The sequence below is a fragment of the Monoraphidium neglectum genome (assembly GCF_000611645.1).
Source record: "Monoraphidium neglectum strain SAG 48.87 unplaced genomic scaffold scaffold00432, whole genome shotgun sequence".
In the NCBI taxonomy this organism is placed as follows: Eukaryota; Viridiplantae; Chlorophyta; class Chlorophyceae; order Sphaeropleales; family Selenastraceae; genus Monoraphidium; species Monoraphidium neglectum.
This window is the reverse complement of record NW_014013196.1, coordinates 13,979-27,711: the sequence shown is the minus strand read 5'-3', so window position 1 is coordinate 27,711 and position 13,733 is coordinate 13,979. Positions and strand designations below refer to the sequence as shown.

The 13,733-nt window shown below is 61.5% G+C and overlaps 4 protein-coding genes across 4 annotated transcripts in view; 2 read left to right on the top strand and 2 right to left on the bottom strand.

The window, feature by feature from the left end:
* Positions 1 to 1,892: 1,892 nt before the first annotated feature.
* Positions 1,893 to 3,875, top strand: MNEG_3443 (putative Ubiquitin domain-containing protein UBFD1; the record flags this gene model as incomplete). The annotated part of the gene is made up of 6 exons (XM_014048085.1): positions 1,893 to 2,031; positions 2,176 to 2,309; positions 2,517 to 2,560; positions 2,805 to 2,961; positions 3,146 to 3,259; positions 3,636 to 3,875. The coding sequence occupies 6 exons, from the start codon at positions 1,893 to 1,895 to the stop codon at positions 3,873 to 3,875; spliced, it is 828 nt and encodes a 275-aa protein (XP_013903539.1).
* Positions 3,876 to 5,061: 1,186 nt separating this feature from the next.
* MNEG_3442 (hypothetical protein) lies at positions 5,062 to 6,329 on the bottom strand (the record flags this gene model as incomplete). The annotated part of the gene is made up of 4 exons (XM_014048084.1): positions 5,062 to 5,345; positions 5,585 to 5,693; positions 5,937 to 6,013; positions 6,278 to 6,329. 4 exons carry the CDS (start codon positions 6,327 to 6,329, stop codon positions 5,062 to 5,064), a joined length of 522 nt encoding a protein of 173 aa, XP_013903538.1.
* Positions 6,330 to 7,704: 1,375 nt separating this feature from the next.
* MNEG_3441 (superoxide dismutase 2) lies at positions 7,705 to 11,714 on the top strand (the record flags this gene model as incomplete). Its single annotated transcript, XM_014048083.1, has 9 exons — positions 7,705 to 8,041; positions 8,270 to 8,421; positions 8,671 to 8,760; positions 8,947 to 8,982; positions 9,299 to 9,405; positions 10,459 to 10,600; positions 10,813 to 10,909; positions 11,135 to 11,395; positions 11,593 to 11,714. 9 exons carry the CDS (start codon positions 7,705 to 7,707, stop codon positions 11,712 to 11,714), a joined length of 1,344 nt encoding a protein of 447 aa, XP_013903537.1.
* An 873-nt stretch (positions 11,715 to 12,587) lies between these two features.
* MNEG_3440 (Actin) overlaps positions 12,588 to 13,733 on the bottom strand; it is a gene marked incomplete at both ends in the record, with an annotated part of 2,963 nt that continues 1,817 nt past the window's right edge. The window contains 3 exons of the mRNA XM_014048082.1: positions 12,588 to 13,132; positions 13,332 to 13,503; positions 13,676 to 13,723. Of these exons, the coding sequence (XP_013903536.1) occupies positions 12,588 to 13,132; positions 13,332 to 13,503; positions 13,676 to 13,723 (765 nt within the window). The remainder of the gene's footprint in view (positions 13,133 to 13,331; positions 13,504 to 13,675; positions 13,724 to 13,733) is intronic.

The following is a 13,733-nucleotide window of genomic DNA, read 5'->3' as shown; positions in this document are numbered from 1 at the left end:
CCGCCGCGCAGGGCCGCGAGCTCCCGCCGCAGCTCCTCCACCACGGCGCGCGCCTCGCGCAGCACCGCGCCCGAGTCGCCCTGCAGGCTGCTGCTGAGGCGAACCAGGTAGGCGCGGTTGTCCTGCGGGGATGCCGAGGGCGGCGGTTTGCGCAGTCGGCCAGCATGCGAGAGCCTTGTCCAACCCTCTGCGTGTCACCTGAGCTGCGAACCCGCGCCTGCTCAACGCCAGGTGGCCGTTTGGTGGCAGAGCGCGCCGAAGCGCGAGCCTGGCCAGGGCCTACAGCCTTCCCACGCCCCCCTGACACCTGGGTGAGGAGGTCCTCCCGCTGCAGGGCCGCCACCAGGGACACCACGGGCAGCACCAGCGGCAGCACCAGCGCGTACGTGGGGCTGACAACGCCCAGCAGCGCCGCGAGCGCGCCCGCCACCGAGCCCAGGAGGGACGCCGCGTCGATGGCCGTCCAGACGTTGCGGCGGGCGCGGGTGCCGGCGTCCGGCGGCGGCTGCGGCGGTGGCTGCGAGTTCGGCGCGCACACGCGGCGGCGTTCACTCGGTTCAGCAGTGGCGCGCGGCTGCCGTTTAGGCGCGGGTGCGTGCGTCCCAGCAGAAAAGGCACGCACTGCCGGCTGGGGCACGGGGGCTCACCCCTGGGCTTGGGGCCGGTGGAGGGGGCCGCTGCGGTATGGACGGCGGCGGACGGCTGGCTGCGCGGGGCGTTGTGAGCTGACGCGGCTGCGGCTGCACGGGTGCAACGCCAGCGAGGCGGCGGCGGCACACTGCAGCGGCCAGGTTAGCGGCTGCCAAGGAAGGGACCTTCGGCGCCCGTAACGCAGACATACTACCACACTGATTTCGTTTCAGACCGCGCATTGTGCTATGCTGGTGAACGGCGGAGTTCAGATCTCAGCCAGCCTGTTGCGAGCTCCACGCTAGAAAAGACGCGAGAAGAACATCGACTCACATACACTTATGCCTCTTGATGTGATGGTCAGATCCTATGAACCTCGCCATTGGGGCCTGGCAATCAGCAGCATTTGGGGTGACGTTGGACTGGCGTGGAAACGCACCTCAGCTGCATGATTCACTTTGCTCCCCAAGGTCACCCGGTTGCACACTGTCATTGCGTATGTCATGCTGAATGTGCTGGTGCTGCAACCACTGGCCTTGGCCCCTGGAATAGTTCAGCCTCCAGGAAACACCAGATGTATGAAATACTACATCGCACCGGATCAGAGCTGTCAAGACTTGCATTGCAGCGCAAATTGAAGTCAGCAGCCAGTCTCATTCTGCATCGTCAGCAGGTTTTGAGGGCGTCTGGCCCCGTCTCAGCTTGTCAGACGCCCCGTCGACAGCAAGCGGGCTGCAACCAACCAGTCTCCTGTGCTCATGTCCATAAGTCAAATTATCTTGCTACGCACATCAATGCGCTGCAGACGTCACGGGTAAGCCGAATGATTATGGCATGCGTCTGCAGCAGTGGTGGACTGCTGCAGGCTTCCGCGTCGGTCAAGTCTGCAGTCCATGGGCTGCCACTGATGGAGGCCTAAACCATTGCGGAATGCTGCACCCATTTGCAACGGAATGGTCACTCCATGGGTACGTCTGTGGGTAGCCCAAGGTGCGCTGATGCTGTGCGCTGAGCCTTGCGGACGCGCATGCTTTGGAACAGCACCAGCGCAGTGCTGTTGGCTGAGCTCCTACACATGTGCTGCCAGAGTCAGTTGGTCATCTAGTATTGTTGAGCATGATATTTTTTACGCTCTTTGTGACAGCAGCACGGCCACAGGTCTCTACTACTGCATAAGATCCACCTCGCTCCTCGCGCTCTTCGGCGATCTGTTTATTTCCGTGCGAAGGACGTCCCGAGTCGTCTGCGAAACACCAAAGAATATGGCAGCCGACGCGTCAGAAGCAGTATCTCCGGAGCTAACGCCGGACGTCGCGGCGGCGATCAGCGACACCAGCGCAGTAGTGACCAACGCGGTGCCAGCGCTGGCGTTCTGTGTTACCTGGGGCAAGCAAAAGGCCGGTACGCCTTGATACGCGTGCCTTTGCAGCAGCAGATGTATAGCTCAGGGGCCAGACATGTGGCCCCCTACTGTACCACGGCCCATCTTGCGCGTCCACATGCACTGTGCTCTCTGCACCGCACCCCTGGCTCCACGCACACCAGACCTCAAGCGGCGAGCAGATTCCACCGTAAGCGAGCTAAAGGAGGAGGTGGCGCGCCTGTGGGGCGTGCCGGTGCCGCGCCAGAAGCTGATGTTCAGGGGCCTCGTCAAAGATGACACAGCGACCCTTGAGAAGGTGCGGAGGGGGGCTGGCGGAGCAGGGGCACCAGCAGCGGCGCGGCCGGGGCCGTGCCACGAGAGTAGGGGGGTAGGCTGCATGGTGGCACTGTCGGTCGCAGACAGCGCGCTGGCAGGCTGCCTGGCCGGAGGCGGCCTGGATGGCAAGTTGCGGGCATGGCACTCACCTGATGCTGCTCAAACTTTGAACGTTCGACCCACGCAGCTCGGGGTGAAGGATGGTGCCAAGGTGCTGCTCATAGGCAGCAGGTGAGGACTTCAAGATGGCACCGCTGCTAGGATCCTCACGGGCGTGTGCCTCGATGGTGTTGCAGTTTGCAGACCACGGCGCGCAGCAGCAGCTTTGAGCAAAGTGTAGGGCGTGGGTTCCCTGCCCTCCGTTGGTTCAGTGGGACAGCAGCGGATCGGTAGGCAGGGGGTTGCTGCTACAGTACAGTTAGCACCCTGCCCGCACACGCCGCCGCACACAAATCACAAAATTCTCTATTCCTAGGGACGAGGATGTGGCGGCGGCAGCCATGCCCACCACGGCCGCGGGGGCGCCCGCGGCATGGGATGCACCCGTGGCCAAGGAGGAGCCCATCTGCAAGCAGACGCAGCACCAAAAGGCACGCGGGCAGCACGCATGTCGTGCAGCAGATGCTGTTTGGGTGACGCTCCATCGCAACGCAGGCTGTCCCACACTGCAGCGTGCATTTTGAGGGCCTGTGCTGCAGTCCCCTCTCGCGCTTGTGCACACAGACTAAGCATTACCCTACGCTTCAGCCCTCACACCCACAGCACCCCCATCTGCAGCCGCAACCCTGTTTTTCCCACTCCGCCAATTTCATAAAGGTGCTGTCAAAGGGGCGCCCCGAGGACGGGCTGCCGGGCATTTCGGGACGCCAGGTGCCGCTGGCTGAGGGGCAGAACGTCATCCCGGGCCTCCTCAACTCCCAGGGCAGCAAGGTGGAGTGCCGGGTGGAGGGGGGGGGCAAAGGGCAAGGGACAGGGGTGTCGGGATGGAGGTCGGGGTAGCAAGGAAATCAATAATTGAATTGTTTGGAGGTAAAGACGGAAACACAGGCGAGAACAGGGCGTGAACCGCTCACGACCTGCGCGATGGCAGGGTGGCGCGCTCTGTCGACCATCCGGCCTTCCCGCCCCACCCCATGTCTTGTTATGGCCCGCCGACTTTGCGCCACCCCAGCTGTCCTGTCTCCTGTTTCAAGTCCCGGTATCAGCCTCAAGGCTGGCCGTTCTCAGGTCCTGCTGCCTCACACACATATGTAGACCCACCAGCACTCAACCCGCACCCCACACATGTTGACCCCCACAACCCTAGGTGCGCCTGACGTTCCGCCCCGACCTGAGCGAGCTCTGGATTGGCTCCGCGACCTCCACCCAGAAGGTCGCCTACGGCAGCGTGCGCAGGATCGAGGCGTGGCCCATAGACGGCGACGAGGCGTACTCGATCCTCGCGCTGCACCTGGGGGCCGGGAAGCTGTGGGTCTACTGGTTTCCCAGCCAGCTGGTCAGCACCATCAAGGTGCGCGTCATCGGCGTGGGGGCGCTGATCTTGTGACGGCTGCACCGGCGCGCGCGTGATGCTGGGCGCTGCGAGGTGCTCTGCAGCGTTTCGGGCGGGAAGCTGCAGCCCTGTTCCACAGTCAGGCGTGCTGCAATCGTTGTCGGCATGGTGGCGGGTGGCATGCGGGCGTCTCCTGCTCACCTGTCAGCATCGAGTAAGATAGTGTGCTTGCCAGCCGCACGCCGCACATGCGCTGCGGGCCCGCAACAACAACAGCAGGCGCATTTGTTGCCCGCAGTGGCAGCCTTCTCCTTTTACCTGTAGCTATCCTGTTCACATTAGCCAATCCCTTGCGAGCGTCTGTCCAAACCAGCATGGTTCTGGTATCATTCTCAACCTCCTCCACACCTGATGCATACTCGCATCTTTTGCGTGCGCTGTATGGTGCAAACATATGCACTGCAGTGGTGGCAGCTGTACATGTAAACAAACCAATTGAGCTGCGGTGGTGCAGTGCCACAAGTTGAGAATGGAAAACGCGGCGCAGTACGATCAGCTGCGCAGCGCCAGACAGCATCTCTGCTACGGCTTATCAGCTTGTAGGCGTACCCGCACTTGCACTCACCAGTTGACGTGTGGGCCTGTGACTTTACTTGCACCCCTCAACACTCAAGTTATTCTTTAGTCATAGCTTGGATGCGCAGCATTGTTGTGGTTTGCATGCAGCCAAAAAACAAGCGCGCAGTCGCATGAACGTGGTCAGTGAGTGTCTTGACCTCAATGGCAACTGGGTGGGGCTGCTGATTTTGGGTGTCTATATGTGTCCAAGGCGCATGACGTTTCCAACGGGCGGGGATATGGGCTTTGCACCATATGCATGCTTGCTTGGTGCTGCTTGGCTGCACGTCCCTTGAGAGCCAGCAGCTGGTCAGCTTCGCCTTTGGTTCCCTCTGCTGGGGCCCGTCACTTTTTGAACCCTACGCTCTACAGTGCCTTTACTGTATTCCCATACACACAGCACACTACCTTGCCCTCTTCCTGTGAAGAGGGACGACTCGGTTCAGCGGACCTTGGGCATAGCACGCAGTGTCAATGGCACTTGGCCAACTGCAAGCAGAGCGCATTACAGCGTATCAAGAAATGACTACAGGTCTCCGAATCAAATGATCCCGCCCAACCCAGCATACAGCAGCGCCTCAAAGCGTTGCGCCTGGCTCGGCGAGTCCGCTGCACGCAGCGACTACGCCATGCGCGCGCGGCGCCGCGTGGACGCCTTTGCGGTCACGCGCCTGTCCTCGTCATCATCCAGCGGCACCGCCTGAGGCGCCTCGTCCCCGTCGCCGCCGCTGCCGCCCGGCCCCGCATCGCCGGCGCGCTTGCCTGCGCCCCTCTCCGCGGCCTCTTTCTTGAGCTGCATCTTCTCCTGTATCATGCGGTGGCTGATCACCACCGTGATGATCATGAAGGCGGCCAGCACCATGTCCACCGTCAGCTCCGCTGACTGGATGGCCTGCGACACGGAGCCTGCGCAGACGGGGCGTGGGCGAGGGTCCGACGGGGCTAGGACAGGAGGACGGGAGCGCGGGTGCAGAGGCAGCAAAACGTGCATGGTGCCACGGCAGCAAAGTGGTGCGCCAGCCCTCCCACCGTGCGCCACCTCTGGTTGCAAAAAATGCACACTTCAGCCTAGGGGCATGCACCACGATCATCATCGTCATCATCATCATCATCATCATCATCAGCGGCAGCAAGGCCGCTCTCACTCTGGGAGTAGGCAGTTGTCTTTGAGAGGATGTGGCGCTCAGCGATTTTTGAGTAAAGGCGTTCCTCCATGTTGAGGCCCGTGTGGTAGCGCCATGACACCAGCACAAGCTGCGCAAATGGGATGGATGGGGGAAGAGGGCAGCTGGGCGGTGTGGTTTGTTTTCAGTCTGCGGGAGTTGCAGAATCTTCATCGGAGCTGCAAGAAGGCCAAAAGCTGGCGCGCCTGATGATGGCTGTTGTCAATGTACGACTGGTTGAGAAGGGGACACTTGCACTTGCGCACGCGCTGGACGCCTGGCCAGTCTGCTGACCGGACGCCGGCCTGAAGGCCTGGACGACGCTTGCCCTCACCATGCCGCCCACGAGGCACTGCAGGACATTGTACACCTTGAGCAGCGTCAGGCTCTCCTTCACATTACCCAGCTTGGCTGACAGCGGGTGAGGTTGGGGTTCAGGGGATGGATAGTCGGTGCACCAGGTCGGGGTGCCGGATGACACCATGGTGGTTTGGTGCAGGGCGGATGCAGGATCAAGCTCGCAGTCGAACTGCTGGAGCACACAGGCTCAATAACGCAACACGCGTCGATGTGCAGATCTCTGTGACATCAAAAACACTTGTTGACGTGTCCGAAAGCCTTAGGCTGCATCGGGGCCTCATGACCTTGAGGCACACTGCTGTGCTGTTGGCTCACCTGCAATGAAGGTGACGATGACGGCCACCTCGCCCCCAAGCAGGCCGATCATGTGAACAGGGTAAGGGTGGCCTGGAAAAGGCGATGGCCGGGTCATGTACATGTATATCATGCAGCTCGCTGAGGGCGGGTGCACAACGTAAAGGAAACCAGCGCACAATGCATCTGCAGGGCTGAGCACAGGGAAGGTGTCCTGATGCACGCGGTTGCCGCGCAAGCTGCTGCTGCTGCTCCCCTTCTGCTGCTGTCCTGGTGCAGCAGCATCCAACCCCTGCTCCCCTGCTGCTGCTGCACCAGGTGCTGCACAGCATTGCCCTGTGCCCCAAACCTCAAGGTGCTCACCCTCAAGGTGCCCGATGCTTGACCATGCGCCCCTGACGAGCATCAGCGCCACCTGCACACGGCAAACGACCGCACTCAGCCGCATCCCAGCGCCCCGCCCTCGACCAGCCACCCGCTGGCCAACGCATGCACAAAACCGCGGCCCAGCCGCACAGGCGCACGCCCCATCGCCACCACCGCGGTCGCCGCCAGGGCCGCAGAACCATGCCGCACGGCCTGCCCCGCGGCCCTCCCGTCCTCACGTGCGAGCCCAGCAGCCGCGTAATCGAGTGCTTGTAGTCCGCCATTCGCTTGTACCCTGCGCATGCGCCAGCGATGTGCGGGTCAACGGGCTGGGGTCCGGAAGCACGCAAACGGGCCCCCTGCCCCCACAGCGGACACCAGCTGCCGGTCAATGGTGAGCCCCCCGCCCCCTGGAGGCATGCCCTGCAGTCCTGCGCTGCTCACGCTCTGCGATGACCATGCGGTACGAGTGATCGGACCCATCGGTTCCTTGCTGCGCAGGTGTATTGCAAGTGGTCAGTTCAGCACCATGCTACGGAGCAAACCGCCGCTGTGCGCCAGCTTGCCATCCGTGCATTGCTGGTGCTGCTGCAACACAGGGGTGGTGCTAGGCCGTGTTTTGGTGGCTGCCCAGCTATGCTGAAGCCGTTGTGCAACGTGCCAATGCGTCCAATCAACCATGTTGCCTTACAGATGCCTCACCGGGCGGGGCGGCATCCTGATGCTGGCTGCTGCCTCGCTGCTGAAGAGTCGAGACCGCGGCTGATACGGCAACCGATCGCGGGCAGTCAGCGTGGTTCAGCACCAATGTCACAAGGTTCGTGAACTGAACCCCGGAAAGTGCAAGGAAACAGATGCCGACCGACATGAACAAGAATGACTCAAAATCTTTCTGACCACCCGGAAACCACTTGCAAGCACCGTACGGTATCTAGGTAATGAATTGGATCAGATATATTCACAAGCCACGACTTCGGACAGACTAAACCCTCTGCAGCCCAGATCACCCCGTGTCATCGACCCACTCACCGGGCCACAGAGAGCACAAACGTCAGCGCGCCCCAGCGCGTTCTCTGGCTCAAATGGCAGGACCCATCATCTCGCTGGCGCGCTTCGTGCCGGAGGCCGTCGAGGCCGTTGTCGCGTCGGGCGCTGTCCCCGGCGCACGTGGAGCCGCTGCCGCCCAATTCTCCACAGCCGGCGGCGTCGCCGCCTACAAGCTGCCGGAGCTGCCCTACGCGTACAGCGCACTCGAGCCCGTGATCAGCGGCCAGATCATGGAGCTGCACCACGCCAAGCACCATGCTACGTACGTGGCCAACCTCAACAAGGCCCTGGAGGAGTACGCTGATGCCGAGGCCAAGCGGGACTTGGGCAAGTTGATCTCACTGCAGGGGGCCATCAACTTCAACGGCGGAGGTGGGCGCGCGGCGCGCGCGTGCGGCTAGCCCAGCCGAAAAGTTTGGGCATTGACAGGCATTGCTATCAGGGATGCGGGCATGCTTGCTTGCGGTGGCGCACATGCAAGTGGTTTTATGTTTAGGAAGAAGGGAAGATGATTTGCTGTCGTACAATCGCCTCTTGTGCCCCAGCACACAGCACACTGCGCCTGTCCCGCTGACCCCTCCCCCTTGTATACCCCCGAAGGCCACATCAACCATGACATCTTCTGGACAAACCTGGCACCCGAGAAGGACGTGCGTCCTCCTACCGGCGAGCTGCTCAAGGGCATCGAGGCCAGGTGGGGCGGCCTGGACAAGTTCATCGCGGAGTTCAACGCCAAGACGGCCGCAGTGCAGGTGGGGGTTTGGGTGGGAGCAACAGGGATAAGCGCTCAGTCAGGCCCTTTTGTGCAAGTGCTTTTCTCAAAATTTTCCGTGTGCGGAGCGCCCTCTGCAGTGTGATCCACAAAGGGCATTGGTGGAAAAGCTTTCATGTTGACGCTCAAGCTTTGCATGGCACTCGACAACACAACAGGGCCGGCTCTTTTGGGCGTGCAACCCACAATGCGATGCCCCCCCCCTCTACTTGCCCCCCCTCTTCTGCAGGGCTCTGGCTGGGGCTGGCTCGGGTACAACAAAGCGACTCGAGGCCTGGAGATCGCCACACTGGCCAACCAGGACCCCCTCGCCAAGACGGTGGGTGGACTTAACACCTGGATCTCGCTCAGGGCTTGTGGTGCTGACGCAGCGAAGCTCTGCGTGTGTGTGTGTGTGGGGGGGGGGAGAGAGGCGACCTGGAGTGTGCTGCTGCACACACGCGTGAGTACAGTAGGCTTTTTTACAATACCAAGCGCTGCCTTGTGCGGACCTCCTCTTCCTCAGGGTCTGGTGCCGCTGCTGGGTGTAGACGTGTGGGAGGTGAGGCCATGCAAGCTCAGGACCCAGAGTGACGTTTTCTATGCGGTCTCACCGGCAAATGTATCGCATGCGATGGGATGTGCTTTCATTACTGCAGCCCCACCTTTCAAAACCCTCAAGGGCAAACCAGTGCATGAAACGCGTAGAGCATCAATCCGCTAGGCTTCCTTGATGCTCATCCGCACCGGCCTATTGGTTTTTCATACCCAAGTAGCATTGGTCTTTTATACTAGTTCTAGCCGCATACCCCGTCCCAGTCAACTCCACCCTATTTGACATCCTGCAATCCATGTGCGTTCTTGCTGTGTGCCTGCAGCACGCCTACTACCTGCAGTACAAGAACGTGAGGCCTGACTACCTCAAGGCCATCTGGAAGGTTGTCAACTGGGAGAATGTGGAGCAGCGGCTGGAGGCCGCCAAGAAGTGAGCCTCAAAGCCGCACATGTGACGCTCCTCGCCCTGTGTGCTCTGCGGTTGGGCTGGTGCATTGATGTGGTGTGTTGGTTGCATGGTGCTGGGAGTGAAAAGCGTGCTTATGCACTCTCATGGGGGATCTGTGTGACGAACCAGGGGCCAGCAGACTTGCTTGTCATTGATCAGTCGGTGGATTTGTAGTGTGTAATGTGATGGCATGGGATGAGAGGGGTCCACTTTTTGACCCTGGCGGCTGTGGCCTGAGCGGACTGCTGGTTGAGGGCAACCGTATGCTGCTTCAAGAGTCACATTGCCGCAAGTCAAGGCATCAATCCGAACACCAGGCTGCTGTCCTGTTGCTGCTGATCGCTGCCTGGATATCACACAGGACGACTGACGCATCGTTGGGCGGACACACACAGACGGGCGGACCCGGACTATGGTATGCTACACACCGAAAGAGACACTAAACCCATGTCCATTGCGCCTCTGAAATCTCCGCGCTTAGCAATTTTTCCTCCATTCATCAATCAGGTTGCTCACACGAAGCGCGCACGGGCCTGTCTCGAACAGTAGCCTTGCCCGACGCTAGACATCTCGGGCGCGGTTTCTCGCTGTCAATAAGAGTGTTCGGATATCCCACGTTGGCCGAAGAAACAGCTGCCGTGGGCTTGACACTTTGCACCGGGCGCCTCGAGCGCACAGCTGCGAGCCTCTACATAGATTAGAAGAACTCAAAAGTATATGGTCACGAGAAGGAGAGCCCTGCGCCTAGAGAATCTCCGTGGCCGCTGCTCCGCCGCTTTCACGCTGTGTGCGACACGAGCGTGTCATTGCTGCCGAGTAGCGCGCCCGTTGCTGCATGTGGAGGCTCATCAACTGCTTCAAGACTGCCGAGGCGGGGCCAGAGGACCATGTCGCCGGCAACCGCAGGTACCAGCATCGCCGCTGCCCCGCGTGCACAGCGAGCACGGGGGTGCGATTACTGCCCGCAGCACGGCACCCCGCTCGCTCTCGCCCCTGCTTGCCCAAGCCGCCCCGTCCCTGCACACAAACCCCCAGGCCTTCCTGTTCAGAGGGAGGCGGCCATGCAGCTCACTACCGCGCGCCAATCGTGACGCCGCCGCCGCGCGCGAGCTCCAGCTCCTCTTTGGGCGACGAATCAGGGGACGATGTCGAGGCCGGCATTTTGCTGCTGCCAAGGGTGCGCCGTTCACGCGGCGCGCGTCACCAACTTATGCTACTGTCAGCTGCATCCTCTTGATTTGTGGCTACTGCTTGGCAGTCGTACCTGCCAGGCAGCAGGACTCTCGGGCCTCGCTCTGTTCAGTTGCTCCAACGAGGGGCATGGTGCAACTCACAGCGTTTCTTCGTCCACACAAAATCACCAACGGCATTGTATGCATCGACCTGCAGAGGGGCAACGCAGAACCTGGCGCAAGCGAGGGCGACACCTCGTCCTCCACCATGGCTGACGCTTCATCTTCAGAGCTCCACAGGCTCCGGCGAACAGGTTGGGCAGCTCGTAACCCAGGTTGCTTGGTGTGTGCTGCGGACTGTGTGTGCGCGTCCGCGCGTTCTCGTGCAGTCGATTTTTCTCTCTTATATGTGCATTCGTCGGCCTCTGCGGTTTCCTGCTTGCGTTTCCCATTGCTGCACGCCTGTTTTCTGGAGTTCATCAAACGTTTGCACCGCTACGCGTGCCCTGGCCTCCCAACCGCAACGCAAACCACCTCAGGCTCAGGCCCCAGCACGGTCGCCAGCCGTGCTTGGCAGGTGTCCGATGTGGCGGCCCTGACGCGCCCCCGCAGCGCTCTCGGCCTAAGCACCACCGGCGGCGGCGGCAAGCTAGCGGGCGGCAAGTTCTGCAAGGGCGGCAGTGGCATCAACCTGGCGGCGACGGTGGATGCCGGTGGGGTGGGCACCGAGATGCTGCTGGCTGGCGGCGACCAGGATGATGACGACTGCTGCCCCACCTGTCTGGACCTCTACACCTCGGGTGTGCTGCAGAGAAGAGCGGCGGGCTTGAAATCGAAAGTGGGCTTGCACGCCCTGGAAGCCAGCCGTCAGGGCGCGCGCCACCGTTGCCAATGACACCCTTCGCATCCTAGCCTGCAGAGCCCCTTGACAGCCGCTCGCCTCTGGGATCATACACTCACAGCCATTGTCCTATGCGTGCGTGCCCCTGAACTGCAGAGAACCCGCGGATCTGGACGCGATGTGGCCACAGCTTCCACATGCAGTGCATCTACGAGTGGCTTGAGCGCAAGGAGACCTGCCCCCTGTGCGAGTCTCAGATTGACTTTGACGAACCTTGACTCTGCAGGCCTGCGCAGGGCGTGCGGCGCGCACGCAACAGCGAAGCTGTCACCACCTCACGCCTCGCGTCCTGCAGTAGCCCCCGCAGTGCTAGCACGCTGTCCTGCTGCACACGCACTTGCCAAGGGAGCGCAGCTGGTACCTGCACATGCACCTTCGCCCCTTGCCAGGCGCCGGATCATACTTGAATAATAGCTCACCCAGGTCCTGCGGTCATGCAGGCTTGCAGCAGCCAGTCAAGTTAACGCAGCGAACCGCGACAGGGTTGCTGCTGCTGTCGTACTACCAACCCATTTTTAGTCAGATTTCGTTGAACTCTTGCTTTGCAATTTTCGCCATGCTGATTTTCAACGTCGCCGCTTTTGCAACCAGACTCAGCCTGCAGCCGTCTGGCGGCTGCCGCCACGCGTCGAGCTTATATGACTAAAGCACCCTAGCGCATTGGAGAGAAGGTTCTGAGGCTTGTTACAAGTATGCATTTGCCCCGCCACGCACAAACCCACATTGGAGAAATTCGGATGGAACGTGTTTTGAGGAAAAGCTGGCGCAGGCGCCACCAGTGCGCGCTCTGGGGTTCAGGGGCGCACAGCACCATTTGCCAGGGGCCAGACGGCCGCAGCTGGGTGGCCAGCAACGCATGCGCAAGAACAAAGAAAAGGGCGCGGCCCAGCTGCAGCTGCTGCCGCCCGCACGATCAGCAATCCAAGGCCAGATCACGAGATCGCACGCAAGGCCCCCGGAATCGCATCAGCTTGCCGCGCAGGCGCGCCCCAGCGCCCGCCTGCAGCCGCATTGCTGCTGCTGCAGGCGCCGCTGTCAAATCGCCACCAGGACCCACCCAACCGCCCGCATGCCGCCGCCGCAGAACCGCTTCAGAAGCACTTGCGGTGCACGATGGAGGGCCCGCTCTCGTCGTACTCCGACTTGGAGATCCACATTTGCTGGAAGGTGGACAGGCTGGCCAGGATGGAGCCGCCGATCCAGACGCTGTACTTGCGCTCCGGGGGCGCCACCACCTTGACCTTCATGGCGGAGGGCGCCAGCGCGGTGATCTCCTTGCTCATGCGGTCGGCGATGCCCGGGAACATGGTGGTTCCGCCGCTGAGCACGATGTTGGAGTAGAGGTCCTTGCGGATGTCGACGTCGCACTTCATGATGGAGTTGAAGGTGGTGTCGTGGATGCCGTTGGCCTCCATGCCCACCATGGACGGGTTGAACAGCACCTCGGGGCAGCGGAAGCGCTCGTTGCCGATGGTGATGACCTGGCCGTCGGGAAGCTCGTAGTTCTTCTCCAGCGCGCTGCTGCTCATGGACGTGGACATCTCGCTCTCAAAGTCCAGCGCCACGTAGGCCAGCTTCTCCTTGATGTCGCGCACGATTTCGCGCTCAGCGGTGGTGGTGAAGCTGTAGCCGCGCTCTGGGGAAAGCGGGGGATGAGGTTGCCGTGAGAAGACGTATGCAGATGTGCGCGGTGGGAGACGGGGGGGGGGGGGGTCTGGTGAGGTGCACAACGCCCCACAGCTTCTCACCAACAAGATGCGATACCCATCTGATGCAACAGCTGCTGTGACTGCCTGGCCCCAAACCCTCAACGGGAAATCCCAAGCGCAGCGCACCCATCAGGATCTTCATCAGCCAGTCGGTGAGGTCGCGGCCGGCCAGGTCCAGGCGCAGGATGGCGTGGGGCAGCGCGTAGCCCTCGTAGATGGGCACAGTGTGGGTCACACCGTCACCAGAGTCCAGCACGATACCAGTGGTGCGGCCGCTGGCATACAGTGACAGCACGGCCTAAGGGGTAAACGAATTGATAAGGCGGAGGCGGAGAGGGAGCGGGACCTTGCGTCAACATGTAGGTTTACTGGTACTGACTGCAGCATCTGTGGTGTGGCGAAAACCGCAAGAGCAATGCAGCTGCTAGGGCCCCTGCCTCACCACCTGCCCGGCTGAGGGCACCGCCCACCTGGATGGCCACGTAGATGGCTGGCGCGTTGAAGGTCTCAAACATGATCTGCCGGGGG